The sequence below is a fragment of the Petromyzon marinus genome, chromosome 67 (assembly GCF_048934315.1).
Source record: "Petromyzon marinus isolate PM22_M1 ecotype Great Lakes invasive population chromosome 67, UKy_Petmar_22M1.pri1.0, whole genome shotgun sequence".
Taxonomy (NCBI): domain Eukaryota; kingdom Metazoa; phylum Chordata; class Hyperoartia; order Petromyzontiformes; family Petromyzontidae; genus Petromyzon; species Petromyzon marinus.
Window position 1 is genome coordinate 739,870 of NC_133733.1, and position 19,689 is coordinate 759,558.

General features: G+C 52.1%; 2 protein-coding genes across 12 annotated transcripts in view; one reads left to right on the forward strand and one right to left on the reverse strand.

The window, feature by feature from the left end:
- Positions 1 to 202: 202 nt before the first annotated feature.
- TRAPPC1 (trafficking protein particle complex subunit 1) lies at positions 203 to 14,165 on the reverse strand. 4 transcript variants are annotated; one of them, XM_032978484.2, is made up of 5 exons: positions 14,044 to 14,165; positions 12,113 to 12,225; positions 7,496 to 7,566; positions 6,805 to 6,943; positions 203 to 411 (listed from the first exon to the last, which is right to left on the reverse strand). In XM_032978484.2, exons 2-5 carry the CDS (start codon positions 12,209 to 12,211, stop codon positions 283 to 285), a joined length of 438 nt encoding a protein of 145 aa, XP_032834375.1. In that variant the 5' UTR covers positions 12,212 to 12,225; positions 14,044 to 14,165; the 3' UTR covers positions 203 to 282. The 4 variants fall into 4 exon arrangements, with proteins under 4 accessions (XP_032834375.1, XP_032834377.1, XP_032834376.1 ...); XM_032978486.2 differs by having other exon boundaries at positions 12,113 to 12,220; positions 14,044 to 14,129; XM_032978485.2 differs by having other exon boundaries at positions 14,037 to 14,101.
- A 652-nt stretch (positions 14,166 to 14,817) lies between these two features.
- Positions 14,818 to 19,689, forward strand: part of LOC116956712 (uncharacterized) — a 64,658-nt gene continuing 59,786 nt past the window's right edge. For 7 of the 8 annotated variants that reach the window (XR_012930371.1, XR_012930373.1, XR_012930374.1 and 4 more), the window contains exon 1: positions 14,818 to 15,353. Coding sequence is in view for 2 of the 8 variants with exons in the window: in XM_032978483.2 (XP_032834374.2) it covers positions 15,187 to 15,353 (167 nt within the window). In the remaining 6 variants the exon portion in view is untranslated. The remainder of the gene's footprint in view (positions 15,354 to 19,689) is intronic. The other variant, XM_032978482.2, reaches the window with a different exon arrangement.

Here is a 19,689-nt window from a genome sequence, read left to right on the forward strand (position 1 = left end):
ACGAACTGGACTATTATCACCACCATCATCATCATGCACGTGGAAATCTACAGCAGTAGCCAATTACTCTGAACGCGTGACCTTGAGGGTACGAACCGGAAGATCCGGAGGGATGGAGAACTGCAGGATCCAAATCGACATCGGCAGGCGATGGAGTTAACGTCTCCTAGTCACCACGTTCGCTCACGATTCACAGTCACGATTCACATCGACGCTGTTTATTCCAGGGTTAGGTGGGGAGGGAGTGCTGCTGCTGCTGTTGCGTTCTCCACTGCTGGATGGTTATGCTGGGCGTGGTGCAAAAAAGGGAAGCCCGCGGATGAAGCTGTCCAGCTTCTGCTTGAAGAGTTCACTCCTTACCACCTCCCGCTGGTTCACCAGAGGGTTCCTCACCACCAGCTCCACCACAAACTACTCACCACCACGGCACACACACAACACAAAACTACTCACCACCACGGCACACACACAGTACAAACTACTCACCACCACACAATACAAACTACTCACCACCACCACACACTACAAAACTACTCACCACCACACACTACAAACTACTCACCACCACAATACAAAACTACTCACCAACACACAATACAAAACTACTCACCACCACCACACACTACAAAACTACTCACCACCACAATACAAAACTACTCACCAACACACACTACAAACTACTCACCACCACACACTACAAACTACTCACCACCACCACAATACAAAACTACTCACCAACACACACTACACACTACTCACCACCACACAATACAAAACTACTCACCACCACACACTACAAACTACTCACCACCACACACTACAAACTACTCACCACCACACACTACAAAACTACTCACCACCACACAATACAAAACTACTCACCACCACACAGTACAAAACTACTCACCACCACACAATACAAGCTACTCACTACCACACAGTACAAAACTACTCACCACCACACACTACAAACTACTCACCACCACACACTACAAACTACTCACCACCACACAGTACAAAACTACTCACCACCACACAGTACAAACTACTCACTACCACACAGTACAAAACTACTTACCACCACACACTACAAACTACTCACCACCACACACTACAAACTACTCACCACCACACTACAAAACTACTCACCACCACACACTACAAATTACTCACCACCACACAATACAAACTACTCACCACCAGCTCCACCACAAACTACTCACCACCACGGCACACACACAACACAAAACCACTCACCACCACACAATACAAACTACTCACCACCACACAATACAAAACTACTCACCACCACACAATACAAAACTACTCACCACCACACACTACAAAACTACTGACCACCACACAATACAAAACTACTCACCACCACACAGTACAAACTACTCACCACCACACAATACAAACTACTCACCACCACACAGTACAAAACTACTCACCACCACCACACAATACAAACTACTCACCACCACACAATACAAACTACTCACCACCACACAATACAAACTACTCACCGCCACACAATACAAAACTACTCACCACCACCACACAATACAAAACTACTCACCACCACACAGTACAAAACTACTCACCACCACACAATACAAACTACTCACCACCACCACACAATACAAAACTACTCACCACCACCACACAATACAAAACTACTCACCACCACACACTACAAACTACTCACCACCACACACTACAAAACTACTCACCACCACACAGTACAAAACTACTCACCACCACACACTACAAAACTACTCACCACCACACGATACAAAACTACTCACCACCACACAGTACAAAACTACTCGCCACCACACAATATAAAATACTCACCACCACACAATACAAACTACTCACCACCACACACTACAAAACTACTCACCACCACATACTACAAACTACTCACCACCACACACTACAAAACTACTCACCACCACACAGTACAAACTACTCACCACCACACACTACAAAACTACTCACCACCACATACTACAAACTACTCACCACCACACACTACAAAACTACTCACCACCACACAATACAAAACTACTCACCACCACCACCACACAATAGAAAACTACTCACCACCACACAATACAGAACTACTCACCACCACACACTACAAACTACTCACCACCACACAGTACAAAACTACTCACCACCACACACTACAAAACTACCCACCACCACACAGTACAAAACTACTCACCACCACACAGTACAAACTACTCACTACCACACAGTACAAAACTACTTACCACCACACACTACAAACTACTCACCACCACACACTACAAACTACTCACCACCACACTACAAAACTACTCACCACCACACACTACAAATTACTCACCACCACACAATACAAACTACTCACCACCAGCTCCACCACAAACTACTCACCACCACGGCACACACACAACACAAAACCACTCACCACCACACAATACAAACTACTCACCACCACACAATACAAAACTACTCACCACCACACAATACAAAACTACTCACCACCACACACTACAAAACTACTGACCACCACACAATACAAAACTACTCACCACCACACAGTACAAACTACTCACCACCACACAATACAAACTACTCACCACCACACAGTACAAAACTACTCACCACCACCACACAATACAAACTACTCACCACCACACAATACAAACTACTCACCACCACACAATACAAACTACTCACCGCCACACAATACAAAACTACTCACCACCACCACACAATACAAAACTACTCACCACCACACAGTACAAAACTACTCACCACCACACAATACAAACTACTCACCACCACCACACAATACAAAACTACTCACCACCACCACACAATACAAAACTACTCACCACCACACACTACAAACTACTCACCACCACACACTACAAAACTACTCACCACCACACAGTACAAAACTACTCACCACCACACACTACAAAACTACTCACCACCACACGATACAAAACTACTCACCACCACACAGTACAAAACTACTCGCCACCACACAATATAAAATACTCACCACCACACAATACAAACTACTCACCACCACACACTACAAAACTACTCACCACCACATACTACAAACTACTCACCACCACACACTACAAAACTACTCACCACCACACAGTACAAACTACTCACCACCACACACTACAAAACTACTCACCACCACATACTACAAACTACTCACCACCACACACTACAAAACTACTCACCACCACACAGTACAAACTACTCACCACCACCACACAATACAAAACTACTCTACACCACACAATACAAAACTACTCACCACCACCACACAATACAAAACTACTCACCACCACACAATACAGAACTACTCACCACCACACACTACAAACTACTCACCACCACACAGTACAAAACTACTCACCACCACACACTACAAAACTACCCACCACCACACAGTACAAAACTACTCACCACCACACAATACAAAATACTCACCACCACCACACAATACAAAACTACTCACCACCACACAGTACAAAACTACTCACCACCACACAATACAAAACTACTCACCACCACACAATACAAAACTACTCACCACCACACAATACAAAACTACTCACCACCACACACTACAAACTACTCACCACCACACAATACAAAACTACTCACCACCACACACTACAAACTACTCACCACCACACAATACAAAACTACTCACCACCACACAATACAAAACTACTCACCACCACACAATACAAAACTACTCACCACCACACAGTACAAAACAACTCACCACCACACAATACAAAACTACTCACCACCACACAATACAAAACTACTCACCACCACACAATACAAAACTACTCACCACCACACAATACAAAACTACTCACCACCACACAGTACAAAACTACTCACCACCACACAATACAAAACTACTCACCACCACACAGTACAAAACTACTCACCACCACAGAATACAAAACTACTCACCACCACCACACAATACAAACTACTCACCACCACACACTACAAAACTACTCGCCACCACCACACAATACAAACTACTCACCACCACACAATACAAAACTACTCACCACCACACAATACAAACTACTCACCACCACACAATACAAAACTACTCACGACCACCACCACACAATACAAACTACTCACCACCACACACTACAAAACTACTCACCACCACACACTACAAAACTACTGACCACCACACAATACAAAACTACTCACCACCACACAGTACAAACTACTCACCACCACACAATACAAACTACTCACCACCACAGTACAAAACTACTCACCACCACCACACAATACAAACTACTCACCACCACACAATACAAAACTACTCACCACCACCACACACTACAAAACTACTCACCACCCCACAATACAAAACTACTCACCACCACACACTACAAACTACTCACCACCACCACACACTACAAACTACTCGCCACCACACAGTACAAAACTACTCACCACCGCACACTACAAAACTACTCACCACCACACACTACAAACTACTCACCACCACACAGTACAAAACTACTCACCACCACCACACAATACAAAACTACTCACCACCACACAATACAAACTACTCACCACCACCACACAATACAAAACTACTCACCACCACCACACAATACAAAACTACTCACCACCACACAATACAAAACTACTCACAACCACACAATACAAAACTACTCACCACCACCACACAATACAAAACTACTCACCACCACACAATACAAAACTACTCACCACCACCACACAATACAAAACTACTCACCACCACACAATACAAAACTACTCACCACCACCACACAATACAAAACTACTCACCACCACACAATACAAAACTACTCACCACCACACAATACAAACTACTCACCACCACCACCACACAATACAAAACTACTCACCACCACACAATACACAACTACTCACCACCACACAATACAAAACTACTCACCACCACCACACAATACAAAACTACTCACCACCACCACACAATACAAAACTACTCACCACCACACAATACAAAACTACTCACCACCACCACACAATACAAAACTACTCACCACCACACAGTACAAAACTACTCACCACCACCACACAATACAAAACTACTCACCACCACCACACACTACAAAACTACTCACCACCACCACACACTACAAACTACTCACCACCACCACACACTACAACCTACTCGTTACCACGCGAGCACCTATGACGCCCGGCACGGCACACACAGGCGGTGGGTGGCCAGCACTGACCACCTTTGTCTCCCCAGTGGCGACGTTTACACACCGCATCAGGTACTCATTTGAGGCTGAGTCGACCTAGGGAAGGCCCAAGACCAGTTCAGACATTCATCACCGGTGGTGTTGGCCATTAGTGGGAATCGAACTTGGGCCGCCGGATATGTAGGTCAGCGCGCTAACTGCTGCACTCCCGCTCATCCTACTAGATGACTCGCCACAAGGTGCACTTTGAGGCCAAGTTAAGTGTCAAAGGCTCACTGCTGCCAGGACATCACGGCATAGTCCCAGCAGGTGCCGTGGGTCGACTGACTGAGACGACTGGCAGATGCACCACCACCTGTGCCCCCTACTGTGCCAACTTGCTGCGTTTTATCGGCCCCGGCGCTCCGCTCGTTGTTGTGAGCGTCGCTCCTCCGCCCTCCGTTGTTGCCGGAGGGCGACGGCCTCCAACTGCCCTCTGGTACCACATCAATCCATCTCTTCTCTAGCCCGTGTCATGCCCGTTTAGCCCCCTCTATCCGGCCGAACAGAAGCTGCTTGAGCATCCGGTGGCTGGACATGTGGGTTACATGATCCAGCCAATGCAGCTTGGCTTGCCGGAGTAGCTCACTGATGGGACTGTGTCCTGGTTCAACCCAGGACAGTCTGAATATTTTTAACTGGCGCAGACGTTCCAAGCACAGGGAAGGAAGAGAATGACTGTGGCCGAGAAGACCCAAACTTCGTGCGGAGCGACAGACCAGGTAACTTCCACGTGGCGTTACGCAGCCGATTAAAAGGTAATGCCACCCGACTGATTTGGTTTGAGACCTCTGATGGGACTGCGTCCAGATCTTTTACGAATCTGAGCTCCTCACACGGTAATCCATCCTGGGTTTAACCCCAGGATGATATCGTAGGCAGGGTCAGCCTCAATGTTTCAAACTGGGCGCCGATGTTCCATTCGGGGGATCCACGGTTCGTGGCTAAAAAGGCCTGGAGCTTGGTAAGGAGCGAGAGGCCAGGCAGCGGCCACACAGCACAGAGACAGTGGTGAATTTGGCGATGGTGAATCTGGTGGTGAATATGGTGGTGTAAGCGATGTTGAATCTAGCGGTGTAAGCGATGGTGAATCTGCTGATGGTGAATCTAGCGGTGTAAGCGATGGTGAATCTGGCGTCGTGGCGATGGTGAATCTGGCGGTACAAGTGGTGCGAATCTGGCGGTACAAGCGGTGGTGAATCTGGCGGTGTAAGCGATGGTGAATCTGGCGTTGTGGCGATGGTGAATCTGGCGGTACAAGCGGTGGTGAATCTGGCGGTGTAAGCGATGGTATGGCGGTGTAAGCGGTGGTGAATCTGGCGGTGTAAGCAATGGTGAATATGGCGGTGTAAGCGGTGGTGAATCTGGCGGTGTGGCAATGCGAATCTGGTGATGGTGAATCTGGCGGTGTAAGCGATGGTTTAATCGTGCGATGGTGGACGTGGCGATGGTGCAGGGGGCTAACCGTGCTGTAGATCTGGTGCAGGATGTCACGCAGAGAGCCCACTTGCAGGTCAGTGTTGAGCACGACGCGGACGCCGCTGGGCGTCTCATAGTAGTGCAGCTTATAGCGGCTCGTCTGGAAGTTGAGGAAGCCATCTTTCCTGCCCACCCGCCATACTGTCAGGGATCAAAAACCTCGAGTCCTGTGAACACCTGTCACGCATCCATCTGCCCGCTCATTCGCCCACCCGCTCATTGGCCCACCCACTCGCTCACATGTCCACCCGCTCACTCTGCTCACCCGTCCGCTCGCTCGCCCGCCCGCCCGCCCGCCTTCTCGCACGTTCGTCCGGCCACTGTGTTGTGTGTGGTGAGTGTGAGTGTGGTGTGTGTGTTGTGTGTGGTGAGTGTATGTGCGAGTGGTGTGTATATGGTGTGTGTGTTGTGTGTGGTATGTGTGTTCTGTGTGTGGTGAGTGTATGTGAGCATGGTGAGTGTGGCGAGTGTGGATGGTATGTGGTGTGTGTGTTCTGTGTGTGGTGAGTGTATGTGCGAGTGGTGTGTATATGGTGTGTGTGTTGTGTGTGTGGTAAGTGTATGTGAGCATGGTGAGTGTGGCGAGTGTGGATGGTATGTGGTGTGTGTGTTCTGTGTGTGGTGAGTGTATGTGCGAGTGGTGTGTATGTGGGGTGGGAGTTTGATTACAAGGATACATGTCCGTGGGAGACATTTTGCTGATGAAAGATTTGATGGAGAACAGCATCCCGTACATCAGCTTAAACTCCTACACACACATACACGCACGCACGGTCACACATGCTCGGACGGACAACAACAACAACCGCCATTAGCCACTAAGTGGCGGTGACGTCACCACGACGCTTGTGCCAGGCTATGTGCATCTTGAGGCCACATGAAGTGTCGAATGCCTGCTGGCAGGAGGTCACGGGGCAGACCCAGGTGCCACGGGTCGACTGACTGAGATGACTGAGATGACTGAGATAAGTGGCTGATGCACCACCTGTGCCCCCTACTGTGCAACTTGTTGTGCTTTAGCCACCCGACGCTCCGCTCGTTGTTGTGAGCGTCGCTCCTTCCCCCCTCCATTTTTGTTGGAGGGCGACTGCCTCCAATTGCCCAGTAGCGTCCTTCACGAGCCTCCTCCACAGAGGCTGATCTTGACACCGCTGGTACCAGTCATAGGCAAGTCCACTTAGATCCACATCCTCCTGTACCACATCACTCCATCTCTTCTCTAGCCGATGCCGCGCCCGTTTAGCCCCCTCGATCCGGCCAAACAAAAGCTGTTTCGGCATGCGGTGGCTGGGCATGCAGGCTACATGACCCAGCAAATGCAGCCTTGCCACCTGGAGGAGCTCACCGATGGGACTTTGCCCAGATCTTTCAAGGATATGTGACTGATTCAAAGTGAGACCTCTGCTGTTAAACCGGAGCCGGTCATGAGCACACTGCCAAGGTATGGGAAACTCGCCTCCAACTCCTCCTCTGAGTGAGCAGCAATTACCAGATCATTGGCATAAAATAGTTGAGCAATAGGGAGCCATCCCTTGACCGCACCCGGGCATCGATCAGTCTCCCATTGTATCTGTACCAGATGGAAATTCCTCTGGTACAGCTATTGAAGGCTTCACGAACTACATGGTCGAAATAGGAGGACATCCCTGTCGCACCCCAAAGTGAACAGAGAATTGCTCCGACTCCCGGCCACGTAGTTTTACCCGGGCGTGGCCACTCACCATCATGAAGGTCCTTAATGATCGTAAGAAGCAGGTCAGGGACTCCGAAAACACGAAGAACAACCCATAGCCCAGGCCTACTGATGGTATCATAGGCCTTGACCAGGTCAACAAAGCAGAGATGTAGGTCTTGTTGGAATTCCCTACACCTCTGCTTTAGCAGACTTCCTCAACAGATGGCACCTCAGCCAGCCACTCACAGGAGGTGACTTCTTCCAATAATTGAGGCACCGCAGCCTCAGCAGGGTCATCTTCACTTTGTCCCACGATGTTTTCCAGGCTGAGGGATTTCCCCTCCCCCAGGACCTCACTCAAAATGCTGAGCAAATCTGCAAACCTGTTCCTGGGGGTTGGAGATTGGATCACCGTTCTTCCCCCTAATGATGGTAATAGGTGTGGTGCTGCAGGTTACTTTTTTGATGAAGTTAAAGAGCGATTTGTGATCACGGGCCATTGAGGCAGACTCCATCTCCTCCGCAACCCGTGACCACCAACCAGTGTCTCTCGGCTCTCCGAACCTCCGAGCAAAGGCTGCAGTAAGCCTCCTCATTCTCTGACGTGGGATGCTGTAGACGATGAGAGTGGGCCTTTCGCTTTTTCTCAGCCAGACTGATAACCTCCTCTGTCAACCAGGGTCTTTGGGGAGGTCTGGACCGTGTACCCAAAGCAGCCATTGCAGCTGCATGAGCCACAGTCCTAAACCTCGCCCATTTCCCCTCGACATCAGGAGGAGTGGGGGACGATGCCAACCCCAGCCACAAGCGATGATGAAATTCTCGCTTGCAACTTTCATCACCTAGCTGGGACCATGCCACTATGGGTTTGAATGGGGTCCTGGTTGTACACCCACCACCGGAGTGGAATAATGGCAGGCGCATCTATGGTCAGTGGGAAGATCAGTTCCACGGTAGGTCCTGGTGTCAAGAGCATGGGCCCGCATCTGCTGTTCCATCACTATGTAGTCCAGCAGATGTTCTTGGGGGTTTGAATGGGGTCCTGGTTGTACACCCACCACCGGAGTGGAATAATGGCAGGCGCATCTATGGTCAGTGGGAAGATCAGTTCCACGGTAGGTCCTGGTGTCAAGAGCATGGGCCCGCATCTGCTGTTCCATCACTATGTAGTCCAGCAGATGTTCTTGGTTGGACCCAGAATGCATCCATGATGTTGTGTGGATGCGCCGATGCCGGAAGAGGATGTTGGTAATTACAAGCCCATGGGCTGCACAAAAATCTAGCAGCCTCCTACCGTTGTTATTGAGCTGATCTCGCCCTTGTCTTCCAATCACTCCAGACCAGGTGCTAGCATCATGATCAACTCGGGCATTAAAGTCACCCAACAGGATGACTCTATCCCGAGGGGCCACTTTAGCCAGCACCTGTGACAGGAAGTCATAGAAGGCATCGGACTCATCGGCCTTGCCTGCATCCCTCCACGGATGTTCGTCTTCTTTGGGGGCATAAGTAACCACGACCACCACTCCTCGCCTCTGGTTGATGGGAAGGCGAGCCCAAAGTAGCCTGGGGCTTACAGCTTCCCACACCTCACCGCCACGCTCCCATGCCCCCTTCATTATTTTGTTCAGAAGAAGAGCCACTCCCTGTTGTTTGACAGTCTCCTGTTTGACAGTCTCCTTCCCCGAGTAGAGGACTGAATACCGCAGAGATCCAGGCGGACTGGTCCAGCTCCCGACAAAGGAGCGGCAGTCTCTCCTCCACCGTGAGCGTTCGAACATTCCACCTGGCCATCTGTAGTGGCTTTTTGTTGTTTCTGGCGGAGCCCCGATGGTAAAGATTTAGTCTCCTGGCTCCGCCAAATGGGGTTTGGCCAGGAGACGACACAGACACCTGTCCCCCCGGGTCCTCCGGCACAAGCTTAATAATTTTTTTAACTCGTAGTTTAGTGGTAGTTAATTGAAGGTAAAGGGGTTACCAGCCCCTTGCACCCATCCAGAGCCCTGATTTGGCCACAACACACACACATAGATGCACATGCACGGATACACACACATGCATGCACACACACACATGGACGGACACACAGACACACATATGGGAGTACAGAGTACACGCACGGACACATGCGCATGGACACACGTTGGGGCACACCCCCGGCACAAAGACAAAGATCCCCCGTGTAGCCTTAACAGACTGTAGGGGCAAGTGCTGTAAGTAGCGTGTAGGAGCAGCACCTATGAAGGCTGGAACTTTGGCACTCGAGGGGGTGGGTGGCCACCACCGCACCCGGCTGCCTTTGTTTCCCTTGTGGCGATGTTTACAGACCGCATGACCAAGGAGAGGCCCAGGACCAGTTCAAATCATCATCACTGGTGTGAGCGGCCGTGAGCAGGAATCGAACTCGGGTGGCCAGGTGTGTTGCTTTGCCAAGTGCTAACCCCTGCGCTACCAACTCCCAACGACAGACGCAAGCACAGACGTGTATACACACACAGACACGCATTCAGACACAAAGACAAATATCCCCCGTGTAGCCTTAATAGGCTGTAGGGGCAAGTGCTGTAAGTAGCGAGTAGCAGCAGCACCTATGAAGGTAGACACAGACAAAGGTCCCCCGTGTAGCCTCTAACAGACTGTTGGGGCAAGTGCTGTAAGTAGCGAGTAGCAGCAGCACCTATGAAGGTAGACACAAAGGTCCCCCGTGTAGCCTTAACAGACTGCTGGGGCAAGTGCTGTTAGCGAGTAGCAGCAGCGCCTGTGAAGGCCGGCACTGTGGTAACACGAGCGTGCCACGAACACTTCCGGTCAGCTTTGTCTCCCTAGTGGCGATGTTTACACACCGCACCAGGTACTCATTTGAGGCTGAGTCGATCTAGGGGGAGGCCCAGGACCGGTTCAGATAACCATCACTGGTGTTGGCCGTGAGCGGGAATCGAACCCGGGTCGCCAGGTTCGTAGCGCGGCGTAGCGCTAACCGCTGCACCACCGCACTCAGGCACACGTGGGCACGTCAACCGGCATTCACCAGCAAGTGACAGTGACTTCACCGCGTCGCCTGTGCCAGGCTAGGTGCACCCTGAGGCTACGAAACAGAGCCCAGGGTGCCGTGGGGGTGACCAAACAGCCTCATGGGATGGGAACTCTCGACGGCCGCTAATCGTGGAGTTTCCTCCAGCCAAGTGGCGTGAGCAGCACTTTCTGTGCTCCGCCTTTACCCATCAACTAACTTAACCCCCCCCCCTCCCTTCTCCTTCCCCCTCTGCATCCCTCCTCCACCCACCCCCCTCCCCCTCATGCCTCCTCCTCCACCCACCCCCTTCCCCCCTCATGTCTCCTCCTCCACCCACCCCCCACCCCCTCCCCCTCATGTCTCCTCCTCCACCCACCACCTGCCCCCTCTCCCCCCCTCATGCCTCCTCCTCCCACCCCCTTCCCCCTCTCCCCCCCTCATGCCTCCTCCTCCCACCCCTCTCCCCCCTCATGCCTCCTCCTCCACCCACCCCCATCCCCCCCTCCCCCCTCATGCCTCCTCCTCCACCCACCCCCTTCCCCCTCTCCCCCCTCATGCCTCCTCCTCCCACCACCTGCCCCCTCCTCCCTCCTCCTCGCCCCTCACCTCCTCGCGGGAGATGCCGGCCGTCTTGCGCCGGTTCCACTCGCCATAGTATAAGCACGCGCCGCTCCGGTCGAAGATGTACAGGTTGTGTACCGTCATGGCCGCCCGCTGCCCTAACGCCAAAAGAGGGAGACGCTCATCACGCGACTCACACAGAGACCCATAGACTCACACAGACTCACACAGAGACCCATAGACTCACACAGACTCACACAGAGACCCATAGACTCATACAGAGACCCATAGACCGACACAGAGACCCATAGACTCACACAGAGACCCATAGACTCACACAGACTCACACAGAGACCCATAGACTCACACGACTCACACAGAGACCCATAGACTCACATAGAGACCCATAGAACCACACAGAGACCTATAGACTCACACAGAGACCCATAGACTCACACAGACTCACACAGAGACCCATAGACTCACACAGAGACCCATAGACTCACAAAGACTCACACAGAGACCCATAGACTCACACAGAGACCCATAGACCCACAGACTCGCACAGAGACCCGTAGACTCACACACTCGCACATAGACCCATAGACACCCAGGGACTCACGCAGAGGTCCATAGAGTCACACAGAGATCCATAGACTTATAGAGACCCATACTCAGAGAGACCCCATAGACTCACACAGAGACCCACAGACTAATCACACAGAGACCCACATACTTATCACACAGAGACCCACATACTTATCACACAGAGACCCACAGACTTCTCACACAGAGACCCACAGACTAATCATACAGAGACCCATAGACACCCACAGAATAATCACACTGAGACCCATAGACTCACACAGAGATCCAGACTCACACAGACTCACACAGATCCACATACTCACACCGAGACTCGCGCAGAGATCCATAAACGCACACAAACACACAGACTCACAGAGACCCATAGACTCACAGAGACCCATAGACTCACAGAGACCCATAGACTCACAGAGACCCATAGACTCACAGACTCACAGAGCTTCATAGACTCACACAGAGAATAACACAGAGATCCATAGACTAATCACACAGAGACCCATAAACTCACACAGAGACCCATAGACTCACACATAGACCCATAGACTCACACAGAGACCCATAGACTCACAGAGCTCCACAGACTCACACAGAGCTCCACAGACTCACACAGAGACTAACACAGAGACTAACACAGAGACTAACACAGAGATCCATAGAGACTAACACAGAGACTAACACAGAGATCCACAGACTCACACAGAGACCCACAGACTCACACAGAGACCCACAGACTCACACAGAGCTCCACAGACTCAGACAGAGACTAACACAGACTCACACAGAGACCCACAGACTCACACAGAGCTCCAGACTCACACAGAGCTCCACAGACTCACACAGAGCTCCACAGACTCACACAGAGCTCCACAGACTCACACAGAGACTAACACAGAGACTACCACAGAGACTAACACAGAGACCCATAGAGACTAACACAGAGACTAACACAGAGATCCATAGATAATCGATCCTCGGAAGTGACCGGGGAAGTTAAATATGGACTGTGTACAGGCGAGGTGAAGTATGGACAGGGTACAGTGTACAGGCGAGGTGAAGTATGGACAGGGTACAGTGTACAGGCCAGGTGAAGTATGGACAGTGTACAGGCGAGGTGAAGTATGGACAGTGTACAGTGTACAGGCGAGGTGAAGTATGGACTGTGTACAATGTACAGGCGAGGTGAAGTATGGACAGTGTACAGACGTGAAGTATGGACAGTGTACAGGCGGGGTGAAGTATGGACAGTATACAGTGTACAGGCGAGGTGAAGAATGGACAGTGTACAGACGAGGTGAAGTATGGACAGTGTACAGGCGGGGTGAAGTATGGACAGTGTACAGTGTGTACAGTGTGCAGGACTGACTGCTCACCGCGTCTCTGTTGCTCCTCAGACCGGAAGTGCTCCCCCTGCGGGCCCCGCCCCTTCCGCCTTGGACACGGAACGGAAAAGGCGCGGCCTGTTGGAGTTGTGGTGGGGGGGGTCAGAGGGGGGGGGTCAGAGGGGGGGTAGTGGTGGGTGGGGGTAGCGATCTTCCGTTGGAGGTAGTAACAATCTTCCGGTGGCGGTAGCGATCTTCTGGTCGCGGCGGCGGACATCTTCTGGTGGCGGTAGCAAACCTTCCGGTGGAGGCGATAACTATTTCCCGGTGGCGCGAACGATCTTCCGGAGGCGGTAGCGATCTTCCGGTGGCGGTAGCAAACTTCCGGTGGAGGCGGCAGACATCTTCCGGTGGCGGTAGCGATCTTCCGGTGGAGGCGATAGCTATTTCCCGGTGGCGCGAACGATCTTCCGGTGGAGGCGGCAGACATCTTCCGGTGGCGACGGTAGCAATCTTCCGGTGTTAGTAGCGATCTTCCGGTGGAGGCGATAGCTATTTCCCGGTGGCGCGAACGATCTTCCGGTGGAGGCGGCAGACATCTTCCGGTGGCGACGGTAGCAATCTTCCGGTGTTAGTAGCGATCTTCCGGTGGAGGCGATAGCTATTTCCCGGTGGCGCGAACGATCTTCCGGTGGAGGCGGCAGACATCTTCCGGTGGCGACGGTAGCAATCTTCCGGTGTTAGTAGCGATCTTCCGGTGGCGGTAGCTATCTTCCGGTGGCGACGGTAGCGATCTTCCGGTGTTGGTAGCGATCTTCCGGTGTTGGTAGCGATCTTCCGGTGTTGGTAGCGATCTTCCGGTGTTGGTAGCTATCTTCCGGTGGAGGCGGCGGCGGCGGAGAACTTCCGGTGGAGGCGGTAGCAGCGAGCGAGCGAGGGAGCGAGCGGCCGGCCGAGGGCTTCTCCCACCGCGTCGCTTCCCGCCCCCCAACACCCCCCGCGGCCTCCGCTTCGTTCGCAGCCGCAGCGGTGCAAGGGGCGCGGGCGGGCGAGCGAGCGGTGAGGGCGAGCGGGCGGGAGAGCGAGCGGGCGACCAGCCGGTCGCTGCTTTGCTGCTGATCCCTGGGACGCGGCGGCCGACGAGGAGGCCGGAGAGAAGAGGAGGAAGGGAGGAGGAGGAGGGGACCGAGAGCGATGGCGACGGCGAGGAGGAGGAAGGCGGAGGAGCGCGGCGTGAGGCGACTGCGCGAGATGACGGCGCTGCCGCACAACCGCGCGTGCGGCGACTGCGGGCAGCGGGGCCCCACGTACGCGGACATGACGGTGGGCTCGTTCGTGTGCACGGCCTGCAGCGGACTGCTGTGAGAGACGCCCCCCGCACAAACCTCGCTCACACGCTCGGGTCCGCCGCTCGCGTGTCGTCGTGGTGGTGGTCGTGGTGGTGGTGGTGGTCGTGGTGGTGACACCGCGTGTGGTGGTGGTGGTGGTCGTGGTGGTCGTGGTGGTGGTGGTCGTGGTGGTGATCGTGGTGACACCGCGCGTGTGGTCGTGGTGGTGGTGGTGACACCGCGTGTGGTGGTCGTGGTGGTGGTAGTGACACCGCGCGTGGTGGTGGTGGTGGTCGTGGTGGTGGTGGTCGTGGTGGTGGTGGTCGTGGTGGTGGTGGTGGTAGTGGTGGTGGTGGTAGTGGTGGTGGTGGTAGTGGTGGTGGTAGTGGTGGTGGTGGTAGTGGTGGTGGTGGTGGTGGTGGTGGTAGTGGTGGTGGTGGTGGTAGTGGTGGTGGTGGTGGTGGTAGTGGTGGTGGTGGTGGTAGTGGTGGTGGTGGTAGTGGTGGTGGTGGTAGTGGTGGTGGTGGTAGTGGTGGTGGTGGTAGTGGTGGTGGTGGTGGTGGTAGTGGTGGTGGTGGTAGTGGTGGTAGTGGTGGTGGTGGTAGTGGTGGTGGTGGTAGTGGTGGTGGTGGTAGTGGTGGTGACACCGCGCGCACTCGCCCCCCCTTGTTCGTCTACGCTGTGCGTGTGTGGTGTGCGTAGTGGCCTCCTGCTAGAGCCATACTTCACCCTCAGTGTACAGTGTGTGTACAGTGTGCGTAGTGGCCTCCTGCTAGAGCCATACTTCACCCTCAGTGTACACTGTGTGTACAGTGTCCTGCTAGAGCCATACTTCACCCTCAGTGTACACTGTGTGTACAGTGTCCTGCTAGAGCCATACTTCACCCTCAGTGTACACTGTGTGTACAGTGTCCTGCTAGAGCCATACTTCACCCTCAGTGTACACTGTGTGTACAGTTTGTGTACAGTGTCCTGCTAGAGCCATACTTCACCCTCAGTGTACACTGTGTGTACAGTGCTGTGTACAGTGTCCTGCTAGAGCCATACTTCACCCTCATTGTACACTGTGTGTACAGTGTGTGTACAGTGTCCTGCTAGAGCCATACTTCACCCTCAGTGTACACTGTGTGTACAGTGTGCGTAGTGGCCTCCTGCTAGAGCCATACTTCACCCTCAGTGTACACTGTGTGTACAGTGTGTGTACAGTGTCCTGCTAGAGCCATACTTCACCCTCAGTGTACACTTTGTGTACAGTGTGCGTAGTGGCCTCCTGCTAGAGCCATACTTCACCCTCAGTGTACACTGTGTGTACAGTGTGTGTACAGTGTCCTGCTAGAGCCATACTTCACCCTCAGTGTACACTGTGTGTACAGTGTCCTGCTAGAGCCATACTTCACCCTCAGTGTACACTGTGTACAGTGTGTGTACAGTGTCCTGCTAGAGCCATACTTCACCCTCAGTGTACACTGTGTGTACAGTGCTGTGTACAGTGTCCTGCTAGAGCCATACTTCACCCTCATTGTACACTGTGTGTACAGTGTGTGTACAGTGTCCTGCTAGAGCCATACTTCACCCTCAGTGTACACTGTGTGTACAGTGTGCGTAGTGGCCTCCTGCTAGAGCCATACTTCACCCTCAGTGTACACTGTGTACAGTGTGTGTACAGTGTCCTGCTAGAGCCATACTTCACCCTCAGTGTACACTGTGTGTACAGTGCTGTGTACAGTGTCCTGCTAGAGCCATACTTCACCCTCATTGTACACTGTGTGTACAGTGTGTGTACAGTGTCCTGCTAGAGCCATACTTCACCCTCAGTGTACACTGTGTGTACAGTGTGCGTAGTGGCCTCCTGCTAGAGCCATACTTCACCCTCAGTGTACACTGTGTGTACAGTGTGTGTACAGTGTCCTGCTAGAGCCATACTTCACCCTCAGTGTACACTGTACAGTGCGCGTAGTGGCCTCCTGCTAGAGCCATACTTCACCCTCATTGTACACTGTGTGTACAGTGTGTGTACAGTGTCCTGCTAGAGCCATACTTCACCCTCAGTGTACACTGTGTGTACAGTGCTGTGTACAGTGTCCTGCTAGAGCCATACTTCACCCTCATTGTACACTGTGTGTACAGTGTGTGTATAGTGTCCTGCTGAAGCCATACTTCACCCTCATTGTACAGTGTGTGTACAGTGTGTGTACAGTGTCCTGCTGAAGCCATACTTCACCCTCAGTGTACACTGTGTGTACAGTGCTGTGTACAGTGTCCTGCTAGAGCCATACTTCACCCTCAGTGTACACTGTGTGTACAGTGTGTGTACAGTGTCCTGCTAGAGCCATACTTCACCCTCAGTGTACACTTTGTGTACAGTGTGCGTAGTGGCCTCCTGCTAGAGCCATACTTCACCCTCAGTGTACACTGTGTGTACAGTGTGTGTACAGTGTCCTGCTAGAGCCATACTTCACCCTCAGTGTACAGTGTGTGTACAGTGTCCTGCTAGAGCCATACTTCACCCTCAGTGTACACTGTGTGTACAGTGTCCTGCTAGAGCCATACTTCACCCTCAGTGTACACTGTGTACAGTGTGTGTACAGTGTCCTGCTAGAGCCATACTTCACCCTCAGTGTACACTGTGTGTACAGTGCTGTGTACAGTGTCCTGCTAGAGCCATACTTCACCCTCATTGTACACTGTGTGTACAGTGTGTGTACAGTGTCCTGCTAGAGCCATACTTCACCCTCAGTGTACACTGTGTGTACAGTGTGCGTAGTGGCCTCCTGCTAGAGCCATACTTCACCCTCAGTATACACTGTGTACAGTGTGTGTACAGTGTCCTGCTAGAGCCATACTTCACCCTCAGTGTACACTGTGTGTACAGTGCTGTGTACAGTGTCCTGCTAGAGCCATACTTCACCCTCATTGTACACTGTGTGTACAGTGTGTGTACAGTGTCCTGCTAGAGCCATACTTCACCCTCAGTGTACACTGTGTGTACAGTGTGCGTAGTGGCCTCCTGCTAGAGCCATACTTCACCCTCAGTGTACACTGTGTGTACAGTGTGTGTACAGTGTCCTGCTAGAGCCATACTTCACCCTCAGTGTACACTGTACAGTGCGTGTAGTGGCCTCCTGCTAGAGCCATACTTCACCCTCATTGTACACTGTGTGTACAGTGTGTGTACAGTGTCCTGCTAGAGCCATACTTCACCCTCAGTGTACACTGTGTGTACAGTGCTGTGTACAGTGTCCTGCTAGAGCCATACTTCACCCTCATTGTACACTGTGTGTACAGTGTGTGTACAGTGTCCTGCTAGAGCCATACTTCACCCTCAGTGTACACTGTGTGTACAGTGTGTGTACAGTGTCCTGCTAGAGCCATACTTCACCCTCAGTGTACACTTTGTGTACAGTGTGCGTAGTGGCCTCCTGCTAGAGCCATACTTCACCCTCAGTGTACACTGTGTGTACAGTGTGTGTACAGTGTCCTGCTAGAGCCATACTTCACCCTCAGTGTACACTGTGTGTACAGTGTCCTGCTAGAGCCATACTTCACCCTCAGTGTACACTGTGTACAGTGTGTGTACAGTGTCCTGCTAGAGCCATACTTCACCCTCAGTGTACACTGTGTGTACAGTGCTGTGTACAGTGTCCTGCTAGAGCCATACTTCACCCTCATTGTACACTGTGTGTACAGTGTGTGTACAGTGTCCTGCTAGAGCCATACTTCACCCTCAGTGTACACTGTGTGTACAGTGTGCGTAGTGGCCTCCTGCTAGAGCCATACTTCACCCTCAGTGTACACTGTGTACAGTGTGTGTACAGTGTCCTGCTAGAGCCATACTTCACCCTCAGTGTACACTGTGTGTACAGTGCTGTGTACAGTGTCCTGCTAGAGCCATACTTCACCCTCATTGTACACTGTGTGTACAGTGTGTGTACAGTGTCCTGCTAGAGCCATACTTCACCCTCAGTGTACACTGTGTGTACAGTGTGCGTAGTGGCCTCCTGCTAGAGCCATACTTCACCCTCAGTGTACACTGTGTGTACAGTGTGTGTACAGTGTCCTGCTAGAGCCATACTTCACCCTCAGTGTACACTGTACAGTGCGCGTAGTGGCCTCCTGCTAGAGCCATACTTCACCCTCATTGTACACTGTATGTACAGTGTGTGTACAGTGTCCTGCTAGAGCCATACTTCACCCTCAGTGTACACTGTGTGTACAGTGCTGTGTACAGTGTCCTGCTAGAGCCATACTTCACCCTCATTGTACACTGTGTGTACAGTGTGTGTACAGTGTCCTGCTGAAGCCATACTTCACCCTCAGTGTACACTGTGTGTACAGTGCTGTGTACAGTGTCCTGCTAGAGCCATACTTC